Raw genomic sequence first — 22,325 nt, forward strand, 5'->3', positions numbered from 1 at the left:
TAGTTGAACCCCTCTCTCTAGACAGGACTGTGATCTAGTTGAACCCCTCTCTGTAGACAGGACTGTGATCTAGTTGAACCCCTCTCTGTAGACAGGACTGTGATCTAGTTGAACCCCTCTCTCTAGACAGGACTGTGATTTAGTTGAACCCCTCTCTCTAGACAGGACTGTTATCTAGTTGAACCCCTCTCTGTGAGACAGGACTGTGATCTAGGTGAACCCCTCTCTCTAGACAGGACTGTGATCTAGTTGAACCCCTCTCTCTAGACTGGACTGTGATCTAGTTGAACCCCTCTCTCTAGACAGGACTGTGATCTAGTTGAACCCCTCTCTCTAGACAGGACTGTGATCTAGTTGAACCCCTCTCTCTAGACAGGACTGTTATCTAGGTGAACCCCTCTCTCTAGACAGGACTGTGATCTAGTTGAACCCCTCTCTGTGAGACAGGACTGTGATCTAGTTGAACCCCTCTCTGTGAGACAGGACTGTGATCTAGTTGAACCCCTCTCTGTGAGACAGGACTGTGATCTAGGTGAACCCCTCTCTCTAGACAGGACTGTGATCTAGTTGAACCCCTCTCTCTAGACAGGACTGTGATCTAGTTGAACCCCTCTCTCTAGACAGGACTGTGATCTAGTTGAACCCCTCTCTCTAGACAGGACTGTGATCTAGTTGAACCCCTCTCTCTAGACAGGACTGTTATCTAGGTGAACCCCTCTCTCTAGACAGGACTGTTATCTAGGTGAACCCCTCTCTGTGAGACAGGACTGTGATCTAGTTGAACCCCTCTCTGTGAGACAGGACTGTGATCTAGTTGAACCCCTCTCTCTAGACAGGACTGTTATCTAGGTGAACCCCTCTCTCTAGACAGGACTGTGATCTAGTTGAACCCCTCTCTGTGAGACAGGACTGTGATCTAGTTGAATCCCTCTCTGTAGACAGGACTGTGATCTAGTTGAACCCCTCTCTGTGAGACAGGACTGTGATCTAGTTGAACCCCTCTCTGTAGATGGGACTAATAGTTGATGAGTAATGACCTGCCTACTGTCTGAATGCTGCTATTCTTGTCCTGTTGTATCTGTAAACCCTGTTGAGAACACAACACACCTTCTTAGAAACACACAGACAAAGTGAGAGACACACACACAAACACTACAGTAGCTCGTCTCAGAGCGGTCGTTACTCTCCTCTGTTTACAGCACCATGTTCACCGGGTGACAGGTGATGCAGCCTATGAGCTGCTCCCATTACCGGGCTCTCCCGTCTTTCCAGCCAATAGATTTATTTTATATCCACCCTTCAGTGGACTGGCCTGGTTGTAACAACACCTCTTAACAGAGTTAGCTTAACCTTTGGAATGTTAGCATGGGTGTGTCTGTCGTGTGTTTGGCCAGTGGAGTTTGAGATGCGTGTGTTAGGTGTGTGTGAGGTGTGTGTGTGTGTGTGTGTGTGTGGTGTGTGTTCTCACAAACTAACTAGCCTACTCTGTTTATGATTCTGTTGTCATGGATGACTGATTTGGGTCATTATTTCGAGTTTAAAAATAGACACTGCTCTCATGGAACAGGGTGCTTTCAGCACTACTGAAAAGTGCTATTTACACGTGAAAAATGAATGGCGCATGCTGCGTTTTGTTATTGGCGACACGGTGATATCTTGATGTTATGCAGCTGTGAAGTCTGAAGTGGTCCGTGTTTGATGGTGTGTCTGTTAGTCCCATGGACATGTGTTCATCAGTACAAATTAGATTTGACCTATTAAGCCCCAGTTTGACCTATGAAGCTGGTTTCTGACCGTGTGGGGCCCAATGCCACAGTGGAGTTCAGAAGGGAGGATCTCACTCACCTCTATTTCACCGGCTGTTTAGGATCCACACTATGCAGCTGTTATTCCATAGGCTGGGATCCTCACTATACAGCTGTTATTCTATAGGCTGGGATCCACACTATACAGCTGTTATTCTATAGGCTGGGATCCACACTATACAGCTGTTATTCTATAGGCTGGGATCCTCACTATGCAGCTGTTATTCCATAGGCTGGGATCCTCACTATACAGCTGTTATTCTATAGGCTGGGATCCTCACTATACAGCTGTTATTCCATAGGCTGGGATCCTCACTATACAGCTGTTATTCTATAGGCTGGGATCCTCACTATACAGCTGTTATTCCATAGGCTGGGATCCTCACTATACAGCTGTTATTCTATAGGCTGGGATCCTCACTATACAGCTGTTATTCTATAGGCTGGGATCCTCACTATACAGCTGTTATTCCATAGGCTGGGATCCTCACTATGCAGCTGTTATTCCATAGGCTGGGATCCTCACTATACAGCTGTTATTCCATAGGCTGGGATCCTCACTATACAGCTGTTATTCTATAGGCTGGGATCCTCACTATACAGCTGTTATTCTATAGGCTGGGATCCACACTATACAGCTGTTATTCCATAGGCTGGGATCCTCACTATACAGCTGTTATTCCATAGGCTGGGATCCTCACTATACAGCTGTTATTCTATAGGCTGGGATCCACACTATACAGCTGTTATTCTATAGGCTGGGATCCACACTATACAGCTGTTATTCTATAGGCTGGGATCCTCACTATGCAGCTGTTATTCTATAGGCTGGGATCCTCACTATACAGCTGTTATTCTATAGGCTGGGATCCTCACTATGCAGCTGTTATTCTATAGGCTGGGATCCTCACTATGCAGCTGTTATTCTATAGGCTGGGATCCTCACTATGCAGCTGTTATTCTATAGGCTGGGATCCTCACTATACAGCTGTTATTCTATAGGCTGGGATCCACACTATACAGCTGTTATTCTATAGGCTGGGATCCTCACTATACAGCTGTTATTCTATAGGCTGGGATCCTCACTATACAGCTGTTATTCTATAGGCTGGGATCCACACTATACAGCTGTTATTCTATAGGCTGGGATCCTCACTATACAGCTGTTATTCTATAGGCTGGGATCCTCACTATACAGCTGTTATTCTATAGGCTGTGATCCACACTATACAGCTGTTATTCTATTGGCTGGGATCCACACTATACAGCTGTTATTCTATAGGCTGGGATCCACACTATACAGCTGTTATTCTATAGGCTGGGATCCTCACTATACAGCTGTTATTCCATAGGCTGGGATCCTCACTATACAGCTGTTATTCTATAGGCTGGGATCCTCACTATACAGCTGTTATTCTATAGGCTGGGATCCTCACTATACAGCTGTTATTCTATAGGCTGGGATCCTCACTATACAGCTGTTATTCTATAGGCTGGGATCCTCACTATACAGCTGTTATTCTATAGGCTGGGATCCTCACTATGCAGCTGTTATTCTATAGGCTGGGATCCTCACTATGCAGCTGTTATTCTATAGGCTGGGATCCTCACTATGCAGCTGTTATTCTATAGGCTGGGATCCTCACTATGCAGCTGTTATTCTATAGGCTGGGATCCTCACTATGCAGCTGTTATTCTATAGGCTGGGATCCTCACTATGCAGCTGTTATTCTATAGGCTGGGATCCACACTATACAGCTGTTATTCTATAGGCTGGGATCCTCACTATACAGCTGTTATTCTATAGGCTGGGATCCTCACTATACAGCTGTTATTCTATAGGCTGGGATCCTCACTATACAGCTGTTATTCTATAGGCTGGGATCCTCACTATACAGCTGTTATTCTATAGGCTGGGATCCTCACTATACAGCTGTTGCAAGAGCACGTTTTTCACTGGCTGTCCACTGGTTTCCAAAACAATGATTGACAGGCAGCTTAAACTACTTGAATTCAACTATTATTGGGTTCAAATACACATTTAGATTTGTGAACAGCTGTCCACAACAACCATAATCTGTAAGGCACAAATAGCTAAATGAGAGAGCAGCAGTGTGATTCACATCAATACGCCGTGTAGATATCGATAATAAGTCATATCTGTATCGCCGTAGACATTTGTAATGCTTGTAATGGTTGTGTGACATCAAAGAGGTATTAATTATAATCCTCAACGGCTCATCTTTCAAAATACTTCATTTACAGCATTTCCCTCGTTCGGACAGCAAATCATCTGTAAAAACTTGTTGTGGCGTGCGGTGCTCTAGTTCAGAACGCCAGTCAAAAGCCAGAGGTCTGACGTCATGTGTATATAGCATGTTACTGAACAGGTGGTGTTTTACAATTTAAGTGCTAATTACTGTCATTTTAAACCTGTCTATGGGTACGAGTGTAAAGGGTTACACCTAACTAACCCTGGCAACATGTTCCCCCAAGCTGCTCCTCCAACAACATGTTCCCACAAGCTGTTCCCCCAACACGTTCCCCCAACATGTTCCCCCAAGCTGTTCCCACAAGCTGTTCCCCCAACACGTTCCCCCAACACGTTCCCCCAAGCTGTTCCTCCAAGCTGTTCCCCCAACACGTTCCCCCAACACGTTCCCCCAAGCTGTTCCCCCAACACGTTCCCCCAAGACGTTCCCCCAAGACGTTCCCCCAAGACGTTCCCCCAAGACGTTCCCCCAAGACGTTCCCCCAAGACGTTCCCCCAAGACGTTCCCCCAAGACGTTCCCCCAAGACGTTCCCCCAAGACGTTCCCCCAAGACGTTCCCCCAAGACGTTCCCCCAAGACGTTCCCCCAAGACGTTCCCCCAAGACGTTCCCCCAAGCTGTTCCCCCAAGCTGCTCCTCCAACAACACGTTCCCCCAAGCTGTTCCCCCAACATGTTCCCCCAAGCTGTTCCCCCAACATGTTCCCCCAAGCTGTTCCCCCAACATGTTCCCCCAAGCTGTTCCCCCAAGCTGTTCCCCCAACATGTTCCCCCAACACGTTCCTCCAACACGTTCCCCCAAGCTGTTCCCCCAACACGTTCCCCCAAGCTGTTCCCCCAAGCTGTTCCCCCAACACGTTCCCCCAACACGTTCCCCCAAGACGTTCCCCCAAGACGTTCCCCCAAGACATTCCCCCAAGCTGTTCCCCCAACATGTTCCCCCCAAGCTGTTCCCCCAACATGTTCCCCCAACAAGCTGTTCCCCCAACAAGCTGTTCCCCCAACAAGCTGTTCCCCCAACAAGCTGTTCCCCCAACAAGCTGTTCCCCCAACAAGCTGTTCCCCCAACAAGCTGTTCCCCCAACAAGCTGTTTCCCCAACAGTAACTCTCATCTCTTCCTGTCTTCTCTTGCAGCAGTAAGTCAGTGTTGGAGGTCTGTCCTGACTGAAGAGGAGACCCACTACACACACAATCACATCATCAGCTTTTAAATACACACACATTCATCATAATGGTAGGTTCATACCTGTTGGTTTCAATTCAGCTGAATGAATGAATGAATGAAACAGCTTCTGGAATGAAACAGTTTTGGTGGAACCAGTTTCTAGTTGTGCAGGCTAGCTAAACCTTCAGTGTGAATTTCAACACTAACTTCACAGGTACACATTACATTTCCCCCCAAAGAGACTGGCCTGTTACTGTCTGTAACCATTCCCCTGAATGACCTATTTCCCCCCAAAGAGACTGGCCTGTTACTGTCTGTAACATTCCCCCAAATTACCTATATCCTCTCAGAGAGACTGGCCTGTTCCTGTCTGGAACATTCCCCTGAATTACCTATATCCTCTCAGAGAGACTGGCCTGTTCCTGTCTGGAACATTCCCCTGAATGACCTATTTCCTCTCAGAGAGACTGGCCTGTTCCTGTCTGGAACATTCCCCTGAATGACCCGTTTCCTCTCAGTCCTCACTGACTGGAGCAGTGGCCTGGCGGTCTGCTCTCTCTGCTGGGGCTGAAGAGGGAGACGGTGTTTAATCAGCTACTCCATAGTCCACACCTGGATCACACACTGATACTGTTGCTGCTGTGGGTAGTCTGCTTGAAATAGCAGAATTAGATCTGTGTGAATGTAGTCTAGAATGGATGTCTCTATTTGACCCCAAACAGTCATTATTTTGACTTTCGTTTTAATCGTGTTATTTTCTCCCCTATCCCCTCTCTCTTCTCTCCCCTCTCTCTCCCCTCTCTCTCCCCTCTCTCTCCCCTCTCTCTCCCCTCTCTCTCCCCTCTCTCTCCCCTCTCCCCTCTCCCCTCTCCTCTCCCCTCTCCTCTCTCCTCTCTCCTCTCCCCTCTCCCCCCTCTCTCCCCCCTCTCTCCCCCCTCTCTCCCCCCTCTCCCCTCTCCCCTCCCCTCTCCCCTCTCCCCTCTCCTCTCCCCTCTCTCCCCCCTCTCTCCCCTCTCCCTCTCCTCTCCTCCCTCTCCTCTCCCCCCTCTCACCTCTCCCCTCTCTCCTCTCTCCTCTCTCCCCCCTCTCTCCCCTCTCCCTCTCCTCTCTCCTCTCCCCTCTCTCCCCTCTCTCCCCTCTCCCCTCTCTCCTCTCCTCAGGGAGGTGTATGATGACTGAAGCTGCAGGGCTATGGCCAGCGAACCCCTCGAAGGCTTCCATGAGGTCAACTTGGCGTCACCCACCACCCCTGACCTCCACGGATTGACCTCGGACACCAGACCCCAATGTCACAGCGCCCCTTCCAGCGCCCTGTACCGTACACCCTCCCTCAGCTCCAGCCCCTGCCCCCCCAACGCCCTGCGAGCCGACCAGCTGCCCACCCAGCCCATCTACTCTGCCCCTAGGCTACTGGGCAGCACAGAACCACACAATGGAAGGTCAGGAAGAAACAGACTTAAAGTACCTGGCCCATGACAACCACAATGTAAAGAGATATGTTACCTGGCCCATGACGACCACAATGTAAAGAGATATATTACCTGGCCCATGACGACCACAATGTAAAGAGATATATTACCTGGCCCATGACGACCACAATGTAAGGAGATATATTACCTGGCCCATGACGACCACAATGTAAAGAGATGTTAGCTGGCCCATGACAACCACAATGTAAAGAGATATATTACCTGGCCCATGACGACCACAATGTAAAGAGATATATTACCTGGCCCATGACGACCACAATGTAAGGAGATATATTACCTGGCCCATGACGACCACAATGTAAAGAGATATATTACCTGGCCCATGACGACCACAATGTAAAGAGATATATTACCTGGCCCATGACGACCACAATGTAAAGAGATATATTACCTGGCCCATGACGACCACAATGTAAAGAGATATATTACCTGGCCCATGACAACCACAATGTAAAGAGATAGTACCTGGCCCATGACAACCACAATGTAAAGAGATATGTTTCCTGGCCCATGACAACCACAATGTAAAGAGATATATTACCTGGCCCATGACAACCACAATGTAAAGAGATAGTACCTGGCCCATGACAACCACAATGTAAAGAGATATATTACCTGGCCCATGACAACCACAATGTAAAGAGATATATCACCTGGCCCATGACGACCACAATGTAAAGAGATATATTACCTGGCCCATGACGACCACAATGTAAAGAGATATGTTTCCTGGCCCATGACAACCACAATGTAAAGAGATATATTTCCTGGCCCATGACAACCACAATGTAAAGAGATATATTACCTGGCCCATGACGACCACAATGTAAAGAGATGTTACCTGGCCCATGACGACCACAATGTAAAGAGATATATTACCTGGCCCATGACGACCACAATGTAAAGAGATGTTACCTGGCCCATGACGACCACAATGTAAAGAGATATATTACCTGGCCCATGACGACCACAATGTAAAGAGATGTTACCTGGCCCATGACAACCACAATGTAAAGAGATATATTACCTGGCCCATGACAACCACAATGTAAAGAGATATATTACCTGGCTCATGACAACCACAATGTAAAGAGATATGTTTCCTGGCCCATGACAACCACAATGTAAAGAGATATATTACCTGGCCCATGACAACCACAATGTAAAGAGATATATTACCTGGCTCATGACAACCACAATGTAAAGAGATATGTTTCCTGGCCCATGACAACCACAATGTAAAGAGATATATTACCTGGCCCATGACAACCACAATGTAAAGAGATATATCACCTGGCCCATGACGACCACAATGTAAAGAGATATATTACCTGGCCCATGACGACCACAATGTAAAGAGATATGTTTCCTGGCCCATGACAACCACAATGTAAAGAGATATATTTCCTGGCCCATGACAACCACAATGTAAAGAGATATATTACCTGGCCCATGACGACCACAATGTAAAGAGATGTTACCTGGCCCATGACGACCACAATGTAAAGAGATATATTACCTGGCCCATGACGACCACAATGTAAAGAGATGTTACCTGGCCCATGACGACCACAATGTAAAGAGATATATTACCTGGCCCATGACGACCACAATGTAAAGAGATGTTACCTGGCCCATGACAACCACAATGTAAAGAGATATATTACCTGGCCCATGACAACCACAATGTAAAGAGATATATTACCTGGCCCATGACAACCACAATGTAAAGAGATATATTACCTAGCCCATGACGACCACAATGTAAAGAGATATATTACCTGGCCCATGACAACCACAACGTAAATCGATATATTACCTGGCCCATGACGACCACAATGTAAAGAGATATATTACCTGGCCCATGACAACCACAACGTAAATAGATATACTACCTGGCCCATGACGACCACAATGTAAAGAGATATATTACCTGGCCCATGACAACCACAACGTAAATCGATATATTACCTGGCCCATGACGACCACAATGTAAAGAGATATATTACCTGGCCCATGACGACCACAATGTAAGGAGATACTAGAGAGAAATCTTGAAGATGGAACACAAATCCTAGCAGGTGAAACTGTTTTAAATGATGCCATGATTTCTGCTAGGATCTCTTTACGCAGTGCAGTCGGTATTAACCAGGCAATGTATTCAATACAAGTCAAGGGTTCCACTAAGCAGTGTTCATTGACACTTAAAACGTACTATTGATGACTAGCCCACTGGGATGCTAATTCATACATTAAAACATGCTTACTAGGCTTAATGTCCAACCAGGTAATGATAGCTGGATCATTATCACCACTAATCATACAGTCAATAGTGCTGATCAGTGATGACTGATTGATCCCTGTAGTAATCAGCCAACCATCCTATACGCTTACATTAGTGTACCCATGATTCCTTGCAGCGTTCCGGGGTTGGAACCCCCCGTCCGGTCAGAGGCGGAGTCAGCAGAAGGGGTGTTCCTGTCTGGAGAGGAAGGGGAGGAGTCTCTGAGTCTGACCAATGACAGCCTGTCCCGCCTCCGCAGCCCCTCAGTCATGGAGATCAGAGAGAAAGCCAATGAGAGACTGAAGGAGGAGCTAGCCAAGGCACAGAGGGTAAGAGACCACACACACACTGTGCCCATGTCATGTGTATGTTCCCTCTGGTTGTGTGTCTCTACTAGTTGAATGGTCTCACATCAGTTGATAAGAGTGAAATCCATGCAGAAGGAATGTGTGATTCTCCTCCTCATCAAAGCAGCCATGTTGAAATCAACGGCAGGGGACCAACATGTTATCTCCTCCTGTGTTCTCCTGTGTCCTCCTGTGTTCTCCTGTGTCCTCCTGTGTCCTCCTGTGTTCTCCTGTGTTCTCTGAAATGACCCCACAAGCCTCTTGCCAATGTTTATTTTTAACCCGGCGCTCCTGAATGCTGCTTTCTCCAGCCAACTCTGATGAGTGAGAACTATCACTGCCTCGTAACCAGAGTTTGAATGGGCGTGTTGGAACGGAAGGGGTTGGGCCTGAGCAGGCAAGGTGATTGGTCGACCAGGGATTCTACAGGAACAGTGCTTTGTTCAGTCCATTTTACCATGTTATGATCAGCCTCTTCTTTCAGCCTCTTCGTTCAAATCAAATGTTATTGGTCACATACACATGGTTAGCAGATGTTATTGGTCACATACACCTGGTTAGCAGATGTTATTGGTCACATACACCTGGTTAGCAGATGTTATTGGTCACATACACATGGTTAGCAGATGTTATTGGTCACATACACCTGGTTAGCAGATGTTATTGGTCACATACACCTGGTTAGCAGATGTTATTGGTCACATACACATGGTTAGCAGATGTTATTGGTCACATGCACATGGTTAGCAGATGTTATTGGTCACATGCACATGGTTAGCAGATGTTATTGGTCACATACACATGGTTAGCAGATGTTATTGGTCACATACACCTGGTTAGCAGATGTTATTGGTCACATACACATGGTTAGCAGATGTTATTGGTCACATACACATGGTTAGCAGATGTTATTGGTCACATGCACATGGTTAGCAGATGTTATTGGTCACATACACCTGGTTAGCAGATGTTATTGGTCACATACACATGGTTAGCAGATGTTATTGGTCACATACACATGGTTAGCAGATGTTATTGGTCACATACACCTGGTTAGCAGATGTTATTGTCACATACACATGGTTAGCAGATGTTATTGTCACATACACATGGTTAGCAGATGTTATTGGTCACATACACCTGGTTAGCAGATGTTATTGGTCACATACACATGGTTAGCAGATGTTATTGGTCACATACACATGGTTAGCAGATGTTATTGGTCACATGCACATGGTTAGCAGATGTTATTGTCACATACACCTGGTTAGCAGATGTTATTGGTCACATACACCTGGTTAGCAGATGTTATTGGTCACATACACCTGGTTAGCAGATGTTATTGGTCACATACACATGGTTAGCAGATGTTATTGGTCACATACACATGGTTAGCAGATGTTATTGGTCACATACACATGGTTAGCAGATGTTATTGGTCACATACACCTGGTTAGCAGATGTTATTGGTCACATACACATGGTTAGCAGATGTTATTGGTCACATACACATGGTTAGCAGATGTTATTGGTCACATACACATGGTTAGCAGATGTTATTGGTCACATGGTTAGCAGATGTTATTGGTCACATACACATGGTTAGCAGATGTTATTGGTCACATACACATGGTTAGCAGATGTTATTGGTCACATACACATGGTTAGCAGATGTTATTGGTCACATACACCTGGTTAGCAGATGTTATTGGTCACATACACATGGTTAGCAGATGTTATTGGTCACATACACATGGTTAGCAGATGTTATTGTAGGTGTAGCTACATGCTTATGCTTCTAGATCTGACAGTGCAGCAGTATCTAACAGGTCATATCTAACTATTCCACAACAAAACCTAATACACACAATCTAGTAAAGGAACAGGATGTTAATATATTGAGTGAGAGGTTATTTTCCTGACACGACACCACACACTGTAGGCTGTCTCGTCGTTGTTGGTAATCAAGCCTACCACTGTAGTGTTGTCTAAACTTGATGATTGAGTTGGAGGCGTGCATGGCCACGCAGTCATAGGTGAACAGGACGTACAGGAGAGGGCTGAGAACGCACCCTTGTGGAGCTCCAGTGTTGAGCATCGGTGGAGTGGAGATGTTGTTTCCTACCATCACCACCCGGGTGCAGCCCGTCAGGAAGTCCAGGACCCAGTTGCACAGATCGAGTTCGAGACCCAGGGTATCAAGTTTATGATGAGTTTGGAGGGTACTATGCTGTTGAATGCTGAGCTGTAGTCAATGAACAACATTCTTACATAGGTATTCCTCTTGTCCAGATGGCGATTGCATCGTCTGTGGACCTTTTGGGGCGGTAAGCAAATTGTGGTGGGTCTAGGGTATCAGGTGGGGTGGAGGTAATATGATCCTTGACTAGTCTCTCAAAGCACTTCATGATGACGGAGGTGAGTGCTACGGGGCGATAGTCGTTTAGCTCAGTTACCTTAGCTTTCTTGGGAACAGGAACAAACAGAGCATGTTACTTTCCAAAGAGATATCTGGGATTGTATCTCTTGCCCTGATTTCATCTACTTTGCTAATGTCTGGTCCCTAGTTAACGAGTAATGTACTCGGAAGCGCTGGGTGGTGTGTGCGCATCCGAAGCCTCACTAGAAGATCGCTCCGACACCCTCTCCTCCGACGGCGTTGTTTTGGATCGGCCTCTGGAATCAGTTCAAATGCCCTGGGAGGTGCAGACAAAGGATCCGCTTTGGCAAAGTCGTAATTCCTGGTTGTGCTGGCAAGTTGACGTCTCTCTGATATTCAATAGCTGTTCCCGACTGTATGTAATAACACTTAAGGTTTTCTGGGCTAACAATGTAAGAAATAATACTTTAGAAAAAATTAGGACTGGAAGCGACGCTGCCATCTCAATAGGCGCCATCTTCCTATTCTGCCTCTTCATTCTGCCTCTTCATTCAGCCTCTTCATTCTGCCTCTTCATTCTGCCTCTTCATTCTGCCTCTTCATTCAGCCTCTTCATTCTGCCTCTTCATTCTGCCTCTTCATTCTGCCTCTTCATTCTGCCTCTTCATTCTACCTCTTCATTCTGCCTCTTCATTCTGCCTCTTCATTCTGCCTCTTCATTCTGCCTCTTCATTCTGCCTCTTCATTCTGCCTCTTCATTCTGCCTCTTCATTCTGCCTCTTCATTCTGCCTCTTCATTCTGCCTCTTCATTCTGCCTCTTCATTCTGCCTCTTCATTCTGCCTCTTCATTCTGCCTCTTCATTCTGCCTCTTCATTCTGCCTCTTCATTCTACCTCTTCATTCTGCCTCTTCATTCTGCCTCTTCATTCTGCCTCTTCATTCTGCCTCTTCATTCTGCCTCTTCATTCTGCCTCTTCATTCTGCCTCTTCATTCAGCCTCTTCATTCAGCTTCTTCATTCTGCCTCTTCATTCTGCCTCTTCATTCTGCCTCTTCATTCAGCTTCTTCATTCAGCCTCTATCAGAGCAGCATATTAGAACCACAAACAGGAGTTTGTCACGTGTCAATTATTGCTTCAAACGTTGTTGTTTTTACCTCTGTTTCTTCTGAACATTCTAACTGCACTGGTGTGCCAGACAGAGTCAAGGTGTCATCTCACTACCTGATTTAGAGATCTCTGGAATGAAATGGTGTGAGAGAGACGCAGCTGCCAGTTGCACCCACATTCTGTCTTTCTCAGTCCTGCTGCTCAGAGCAGGGATGTGGGAGAGATATGGGGAGAGAGAAAGAAAGATTGTAAGACGGAAGGAGAGCGAGAGAACGAAAGACAGAAAATCATGAGTGAAAGAGAGAGGGGTTTGAGAGAGAGACTTGTAGTACTGAATCACCAGCTAGCTACTGTACTAGAAGGTGGTGCTGAATCACCAGCTAGCTACTGTACTAGAAGGTGGTGCTGAATCACCAGCTAGCTACTGTACTAGAAGGTGGTGCTGAATCACCAGCTAGCTACTGTACTAGAGGAAACCCCAGTATCCCCTGGAGGCTCCTTCAGTTCCATTAGCATCAGGGAAGTCCTGGATTATAACTACAGCCATTAGACTGGACCTCATTCACTATCACAGATGCTCCAAATCAGACCACTCCAATGAGGTGCAGGGTCATGCTACTAGCAGGGTGGCCCGGGGGAGGTTAGATTGAACCAATCAGTCATTCTCAGGTGTTCTTATTGACCACTGCTGACCTTATGGTGACCCCTCATGGATTTGGAATCACAATTCTTGACGATCCCTCTGCCATTTCCCCTCAGAGAAAGCTGTGTGTCTTCCTCCCTGTATTACCCATTCTGGCTGCTCCTCGCTGCACCAGGACTGACTGCTGTCCTGTTGCCAGTGTCTCTTCCAGTAAGGAGAGGGAAACGTTGTGCAAACACCCAGTTCCTCCTTCCCAATCAGTTTAAGGCTGTGGGTCTGTACAGCCTTAACAGGTGACCAGCCGATCACAGACAGACAGGTAAATCACTGATTCCCTAAGACAGTCTACGCAGCTCAGACAAGTTGTCCGCTCCAGAACCAGCAGGGTCAGCCCCTTACCTTTTCTTCCTCTCCTTCCATCTCATCCCACCCCAACCTTCTTCCCCCTTTCCTGCCGTTCCCTGCCCATTCTCCCTCCACTTCCTGCGTTGATCACTACTCTCACCCTTCTGCCTCTGTCGGCATGGCGATGACCTTGTGTTCGATGAGCGCGAGGGAACCCTGTCCGGGCGTGTGTGTGTGTGCACGCTGTAAGCCAGCTCCCACTACTAATCTGAGCCATTGAATACCACTAGTGTCTGTCCTGTTGTTTACCACTAGTGTCTGTCCTGTTGTTTACCACTAGTGTCTGTCCTGTTGTTTACCACTAGTGTCTGTCCTGTTGTTTACCACTAGTGTCTGTCCTGTTGTTTACCACGGTCTAGAATACCACTAGTGTCTGTCCTGTAGAATACCACTAGTGTCTGTCCTGTTGTTTACCACTAGTGTCTGTCCTGTTGTTTACCACTAGTGTCTGTCCTGTTGTTTACCATGGTCTAGAATACCACTAGTGTCTGTCCTGTTGTTTACCACTAGTGTCTGTCCTGTTGTTTACCACGGTCTAGAATACCACTAGTGTCTGTCCTGTTGTTTACCACTAGTGTCTGTCCTGTTGTTTACCACTAGTGTCTGTCCTGTTGTTTACCACTAGTGTCTGTCCTGTTGTTTACCACTAGTGTCTGTCCTGTAGAATACCACTAGTGTCTGTCCTGTTGTTTACCACTAGTGTCTGTCCTGTTGTTTACCATGGTCTAGAATACCACTAGTGTCTGTCCTGTTGTTTACCACTAGTGTCTGTCCTGTTGTTTACCACGGTCTAGAATACCACTAGTGTCTGTCCTGTTGTTTACCACTAGTGTCTGTCCTGTAGAATACCACTAGTGTCTGTCCTGTTGTTTACCATGGTCTAGAATACCACTAGTGTCTGTCCTGTAGAATACCACTAGTGTCTGTCCTGTTGTTTACCACGGTCTAGAATACCACTAGTGTCTGTCCTGTTGTTTACCACGGTCTAGAATACCACTAGTGTCTGTCCTGTAGAATACCACTAGTGTCTGTCCTGTTGTTTACCATGGTCTAGAATACCACTAGTGTCTGTCCTGTAGAATACCACTAGTGTCTGTCCTGTTGTTTACCACGGTCTAGAATACCACTAGTGTCTGTCCTGTTGTTTACCACGGTCTAGAATACCACTAGTGTCTGTCCTGTTGTTTACCACGGTCTAGAATACCACTAGTGTCTGTCCTGTTGTTTACCTCGGTCTAGAATACCACTAGTGTCTGTCCTGTTGTTTACCACGGTCTAGAATACCACTAGTGTCTGTCCTGTTGTTTACCACGGTCTAGAATACCACTAGTGTCTGTCCTGTTGTTTACCACGGTCTAGAATACCACTAGTGTCTGTCCTGTTGTTTACCACGGTCTAGAATACCACTCGTGTCTGTCCTGTTGTATTTGGTCAGGCCCTGGAAAGTTATTTAACTACTGGGTTTGTTAACAAAACAATGTGTGAAGAGGTGTCACCTTGCCAGAGGAGAGGACTAGTAATCCCTGTGTGTGTGTGTGTGTGTGTGGTTGTAGCTCTTCACATATAATTACTGGGTGAACAACCGTTACTGCATCAGCATGTGGGTGGTGTTGGTGGGGGTTAGTGGGTGTAGCCTCACTATAAAGTTATATTTACTAAGAAGCAGCAGGTCAAATGGACACAGGAATGTTTCTGTTGTATTATATGACATGGACAACACCCAGTTTATACAGCCTACAGTGGATGTTCATGTTCCTTCCAGGAAGTAGTATAGAACAATAAGGGCCACACACTGTTAACTTCTCTAGGGTAGGGGGGCAGCATTGGGGATTGTGGATGAAAAGCCCAAATTAAACTGACAGCTTCTCAGCCATAAAAGCTAGAATATGCATATAATAGTATATTTGGATAGAAAAACACTCTGACGTTTCTCAAACTGTTTGAATGATGTCTGTGAGTATAACAGAACTCATATGGCAGGCAATAACCTGAGAAAAAAATCCAACCAGGAAGTGGGAAATCTGAGGCCTGTAGTTTTTCAACTCTTGGCCTATCGAATACACAGTGTCTATGGGGTCATATTACACTTCCCAAGGCTTCCACTAGATGTCAACAGTCTTTAGAACCTTGTTTGATGCTTCTACTGTGAAGTGGGGGAGAATGAGAGGGGATTGAGTCAGAGGTCTTCCAGAGAGCCACAAGCTCAGTCTCGCGCGTTCATGTGATAGTTAGCTCTGCTCCATTGCATTTCTACAGACAAAGGAATTCTCCGGTTGGAACATTATTGAAGATTTATGTTAAAAACATCCTAAAGATTGATTCTATACATCGTTTGACATGTTTCTACAGACTGTAACGGAACTTTTTGACTTTTCGTCTGCTCCTAGTGATCGCGCGTCGTGAGTTTGGATTGTGTACTGAACGCGCTAACAAAAAGGAGCTATTTGGACATAAATGATGGACATTATCGAACAAAACAAACATTTATTGTGGAACTGGGATTCCTGGGAGTGCATTCTGATGAAGATCATTAAAGGTAAGTGAATATTTATAATGCTATTTCTGACTTCTGTTGACGACACAACATGGCGGATATCTGTTTGGGTTGTTTTGGTCTCTGAGCGCTGTACTCAGATTATTGCATGGTGTGCTTTTTCCGTAAAGTTTTTTTGAAATCTGACACAGCGGTTGCATTAAGGAGAAGTGGATCTAAAATTCCATGCATAACAGTTGTATCTTTTATCAATGTTTATTATGAGTATTTCTGTAAATTGATGTGGCTCTCTGCAAAATCACCGAATGTTTTGGAACTACTGAACATAACGCGCCAATGTAAACTCCGATTTTTGGATATAAATATGAACTTTACCGACCGAACAAAACATACATGTATTGTGTAACATGAAGTCCTATGAGTGTCATCTGATGAAGATCATCAAGGGTTAGTGATCAATTTAATCTCTTTCTGCTTTTTGTGACTCCTCTCTTTGGCTGGAAAAATGGCTGTGTTTTTCTGTGACTTGGCTCTGACCTAACATAATAGTTTGGTGTGTTTTCCCTGTATAGCCTTTTTGAAATCGGACACTGTGGCTGGATTTACAACAAGTGTATCTTTAAAATGGTGTAAAATACAAGTATGTTTGAGGAATTTTAATTATGGGATTTCTGTTGTTTTGAATTTGGCGCCCTGCAGTTTCACTGGCTGTTGACGAGGTGGGACGCTACCATCCCACGTACCCTAGAGATGTTAAAGATCCCTTCCAGGAACCAGTATAGAACAATAAGGGCCACACACGGTTAAATATCTGTTCCAGGAACCAGTATAGAACAATAAGGGCCACACACTGTGAAAGATCCCTTCCAGGAACCAGTATAGGACAATAAGGGCCACACACTGTTATATATCTCTTCCAGGAACCAGTATAGGACAATAAGGGCCACACACTGTTAAAGATCCCTTCTAGGAACCAGTATAGAACAATAAGGGCCACACACGGTTAAATATCTGTTCCAGGAACCTGTATAGAACAATAAGGGCCACACACTGTGAAAGATCCCTTCCAGGAACCAGTATAGAACAATAAGGGCCACACACGGTTAAATATCTGTTCCAGGAACCAGTATAGGACAATAAGGGCCACACACTGTGAAAGATCCCTTCCAGGAACCAGTATAGGACAATAAGGGCCACACACTGTTAAAGATCTCTTCCAGGAACTAAGTATTTTATTGCTCTGAAATACATTTACTGTACAGGGTAATATGTTATTAGGGTAATATAAACGTTTTGATTTCAGCTATCGAAACTTGGCCTGCTGTCAACTGAACTGTGTGTGTTTCCAGTACATGCCTGTGTTAAGAAGTCTACACACACAACATTCACACCAAGTCACGGTTCCATTTCACATTTTTGATTTGTTTCATCTTATTTCGGCTGCTAAAATAAACCCACATTTGATTTTTCCTTGGTCATTATTATTACCTGGTCATTTATATTTACGTTCATCACGTTTTGTGTTTGTCCATTTTTTGTGTTTTTTTTTTTTTCTCATTTCTTAAGGATGTTAAGTTGAAAGACGAGGAGTGTGAAAGGCTTTCTAAAGTCAGGGACCAACTGGGCCAGGAACTGGAGGAGCTCACTGCTAGCCTGTTTGAGGTTGGTCCCACCGGCTAATTCATCCCCCCCCCAGAAACACTGAGACGGCTCTCCTTGTGATCAGTGTTTTGGCTTTGCGCCTCCCTTCTCTTACCTAGCTAGATTAACAGTTTCCATCCTCTCTCTAGGTCTCCTTTGTCTCTCCTCCCTTGTCTTACGTAGCTAGATTAACAGTTTCCATCCTCTCTCTAGGTCTCCTTTGTCTCTCCTCCCTTCTCTTACCTAGCTAGATTAACAGTTTCCATCCTCTCTCTAGGTCTCCTTTGTCTCTCCTCCCTTGTCTTACGTAGCTAGATTAACAGTTTCCATCCTCTCTCTAGGTCTCCTTTGTCTCTCCTCCCTTGTCTTACGTAGCTAAATTAACAGTTTCCATCCTCTCTCTCTTTCTCGGTCTCCTTTGTCTCTCCTTTCTCCTGTTTTCAAAGCTCTTGTTAGTTTGTAAAGACACTAACCTGCTTTTCTCTGGGTGTTTGGTGCCAGCTGTGACTCTGACTCAGGTTGTCTTGACTTGTGTTTGGTTGTTGGGTTCTCTGTTTTGTGTCAGAAGTCGGTAGGGGTTAGAGGTCAGGGCGATGAGTGACGCATTGTGGGTCTAACGTCTCGTGCCTTCTTACAGGAAGCTCACAAGATGGTGCGTGAGGCCAACATCAAACAGTCGACGGCTGAGAAGCAGCTGAAGGAAGCTCTGAACAAGGTGAGGACTGAACCATTCACAACCATGTTCAGTACTACTGTGTCTACATGACTGTTACCCTCATGGAAATGGAGTGGCTGACCCAGTCTGATGGTCTTCTAATGACAATTCTGCAGGTGTGTCTGGGATGATTTATGTGCTGCCTCTTCACTAAAGGTGTCAGTCACACCACTGCAGCCTCCCGGCTGGCTGGTAATGGGAGCCACAGGAACGTACTGACTGTAGTGCACCATGTCTGGCTGCTTTAATAGCAGGGTGTATCATTTCTGTGAGTGATAGCAGTAACAGTCCTGTAGATCATATCCTATCAGTCTGACAGTAACAGTCCTGTAGATCATATATCAGTCTGACAGTAACAGTCCTGTAGATCATATATCAGTCTGACAGTAACAGTCCTGTAGATTATATCCTATCAGTCTGACAGTAACAGTCCTGTAGATCATATATCAGTCTGACAGTAACAGTCCTGTAGATTATATCCTATCAGTCTGACGGTAACAGTCCTGTAGATTATATCCTATCAGTCTGACAGTAACAGTCCTGTAGATCATATCCTATCAGTCTGACAGTAACAGTCCTGTAGATCATATATCAGTCTGACAGTAACAGTCCTGTAGATTATATCCTATCAGTCTGACGGTAACAGTCCTGTAGATTATATCCTATCAGTCTGACAGTAACAGTCCTGTAGATTATATCCTATCAGTCTGATGGTAACAGTCCTGTAGATTATATCCTATCAGTCTGACAGTAACAGTCCTGTAGATCATATCCTATCAGTCTGACAGTAACAGTCCTGTAGATCATATATCAGTCTGACAGTAACAGTCCTGTAGATCATATATCAGTCTGACAGTAACAGTCCTGTAGATTATATCCTATCAGTCTGACAGTAACAGTCCTGTAGATTATATCCTATCAGTCTGACAGTAACAGTCCTGTAGATTATATCCTATCAGTCTGACGGTAACAGTCCTGTAGATTATATCCTATCAGTCTGACAGTAACAGTCCTGTAGATTATATCCTATCAGTCTGACAGTAACAGTCCTGTAGATTATATCCTATCAGTCTGACGGTAACAGTCCTGTAGATTATATCCTATCAGTCTGACGGTAACAGTCCTGTAGATTATATCCTATCAGTCTGACAGTAACAGTCCTGTAGATCATATCCTATCAGTCTGACAGTAACAGTCCTGTAGATCATATATCAGTCTGACAGTAACAGTCCTGTAGATCATATATCAGTCTGACAGTAACAGTCCTGTAGATCATATATCAGTCTGACAGTAACAGTCCTGTAGATTATATATCAGTCTGACAGTAACAGTCCTGTAGATTATATCCTATCAGTCTGACAGTAACAGTCCTGTAGATTATATCCTATCAGTCTGACAGTAACAGTCCTGTAGATTATATCCTATCAGTCTGACAGTAACAGTCCTGTAGATCATATATCAGTCTGATGGTAACAGTCCTGTAGATTATATCCTATCAGTCTGACAGTAACAGTCCTGTAGATTATATCCTATCAGTCTGATGGTAACAGTCCTGTAGATTATATCCTATCAGTCTGACAGTAACAGTCCTGTAGATCATATATCAGTCTGACAGTAACAGTCCTGTAGATTATATCCTATCAGTCTGACAGTAACAGTCCTGTAGATTATATCCTATCAGTCTGACAGTAACAGTCCTGTAGATCATATATCAGTCTGACAGTAACAGTCCTGTAGATCATATATCAGTCTGACAGTAACAGTCCTGTAGATTATATCCTATCAGTCTGATGGTAACAGTCCTGTAGATCATATATCAGTCTGACAGTAACAGTCCTGTAGATCATATATCAGTCTGACAGTAACAGTCGTGTAGATTATATCCTATCAGTCTGACAGTAACAGTCCTGTAGATCATATATCAGTCTGACAGTAACAGTCCTGTAGATCATATCCTATCAGTCTGATGGTAACAGTCCTGTAGATCATATATCAGTCTGACAGTAACAGTCCTGTAGATTATATCCTATCAGTCTGACAGTAACATCCTATCAGTCTGACAGTAACAGTCCTGTAGATTATATCCTATCAGTCTGACAGTAACAGTCCTGTAGATTATATCCTATCAGTCTGACAGTAACAGTCCTGTAGATTATATCCTATCAGTCTGATGGTAACAGTCCTGTAGATTATATATCAGTCTGACAGTAACAGTCCTGTAGATCATATATCAGTCTGACAGTAACAGTCCTGTAGATCATATATCAGTCTGACAGTAACAGTCCTGTAGATCATATATCAGTCTGACAGTAACAGTCCTGTAGATTATATCCTATCAGTCTGACAGTAACAGTCCTGTAGATCATATATCAGTCTGACAGTAACAGTCCTGTATATCATATCCTATCAGTCTGATGGTAACAGTCCTGTAGATCATATATCAGTCTGACAGTAACAGTCCTGTAGATCATATATCAGTCTGATGGTAACAGTCCTGTAGATTATATCATATCAGTCTGACAGTAACAGTCCTGTAGATTATATATCAGTCTGACAGTAACAGTCCTGTAGATCATATATCAGTCTGACAGTAACAGTCCTGTAGATCATATATCAGTCTGATGGTAACAGTCCTGTAGATTATATCCTATCTGTCTGACAGTAACAGTCCTGTAGATCATATCCTATCAGTCTGACAGTAACAGTCCTGTAGATTATATCCTATCAGTCTGACAGTAACAGTCCTGTAGATTATATCCTATCAGTCTGACAGTAACAGTCCTGTAGATCATATCCTATCAGTCTGACAGTAACAGTCCTGTAGATCATATATCAGTCTGACAGTAACAGTCCTGTAGATCATATATCAGTCTGACAGTAACAGTCCTGTAGATTATATCCTATCAGTCTGATGGTAACAGTCCTGTAGATTATATATCAGTCTGACAGTAACAGTCCTGTAGATTATATCCTATCAGTCTGACAGTAACAGTCCTGTAGATCATATATCAGTCTGACAGTAACAGTCCTGTAGATTATATCCTATCAGTCTGATGGTAACAGTCCTGTAGATTATATATCAGTCTGACAGTAACAGTCCTGTAGATCATATCCTATCAGTCTGACAGTAACAGTCCTGTAGATTATATCCTATCAGTCTGACAGTAACAGTCCTGTAGATCATATATCAGTCTGACAGTAACAGTCCTGTAGATCATATCCTATCAGTCTGATGGTAACAGTCCTGTAGATCATATATCAGTCTGACAGTAACAGTCCTGTAGATTATATCCTATCAGTCTGACAGTAACATCCTATCAGTCTGACAGTAACAGTCCTGTAGATTATATCCTATCAGTCTGACAGTAACAGTCCTGTAGATTATATCCTATCAGTCTGACAGTAACAGTCCTGTAGATTATATCCTATCAGTCTGATGGTAACAGTCCTGTAGATTATATATCAGTCTGACAGTAACAGTCCTGTAGATCATATATCAGTCTGACAGTAACAGTCCTGTAGATCATATATCAGTCTGACAGTAACAGTCCTGTAGATCATATATCAGTCTGACA

General features: G+C 44.6%; 1 protein-coding gene across 8 annotated transcripts in view; it reads left to right on the forward strand.

The window, feature by feature from the left end:
* rab3ip (RAB3A interacting protein (rabin3)) overlaps positions 1-22,325 on the forward strand; it is a 91,024-nt gene that overhangs the window by 33,762 nt on the left and 34,937 nt on the right. For 4 of the 8 annotated variants that reach the window (XM_090201259.1, XM_090201262.1, XM_090201260.1 and 1 more), the window contains exons 2-6: positions 5,212-5,311; positions 6,403-6,681; positions 9,153-9,345; positions 17,961-18,056; positions 18,673-18,750. In XM_090201259.1, coding sequence (XP_090057385.1) covers positions 6,434-6,681; positions 9,153-9,345; positions 17,961-18,056; positions 18,673-18,750 — 615 coding nt within the window. In that variant the 5' untranslated portion in view covers positions 5,212-5,311; positions 6,403-6,433. The remainder of the gene's footprint in view (positions 1-5,211; positions 5,312-6,402; positions 6,682-9,152; positions 9,346-17,960; positions 18,057-18,672; positions 18,751-22,325) is intronic. The other 4 variants (XM_090201263.1, XM_090201266.1, XM_090201264.1 and 1 more) reach the window with 1 other exon arrangement.

Source organism: Oncorhynchus mykiss, chromosome 15 (assembly GCF_057628025.1).
Source record: "Oncorhynchus mykiss isolate SJ-2025 chromosome 15, ASM5762802v1, whole genome shotgun sequence".
In the NCBI taxonomy this organism is placed as follows: Eukaryota; Metazoa; Chordata; class Actinopteri; order Salmoniformes; family Salmonidae; genus Oncorhynchus; species Oncorhynchus mykiss.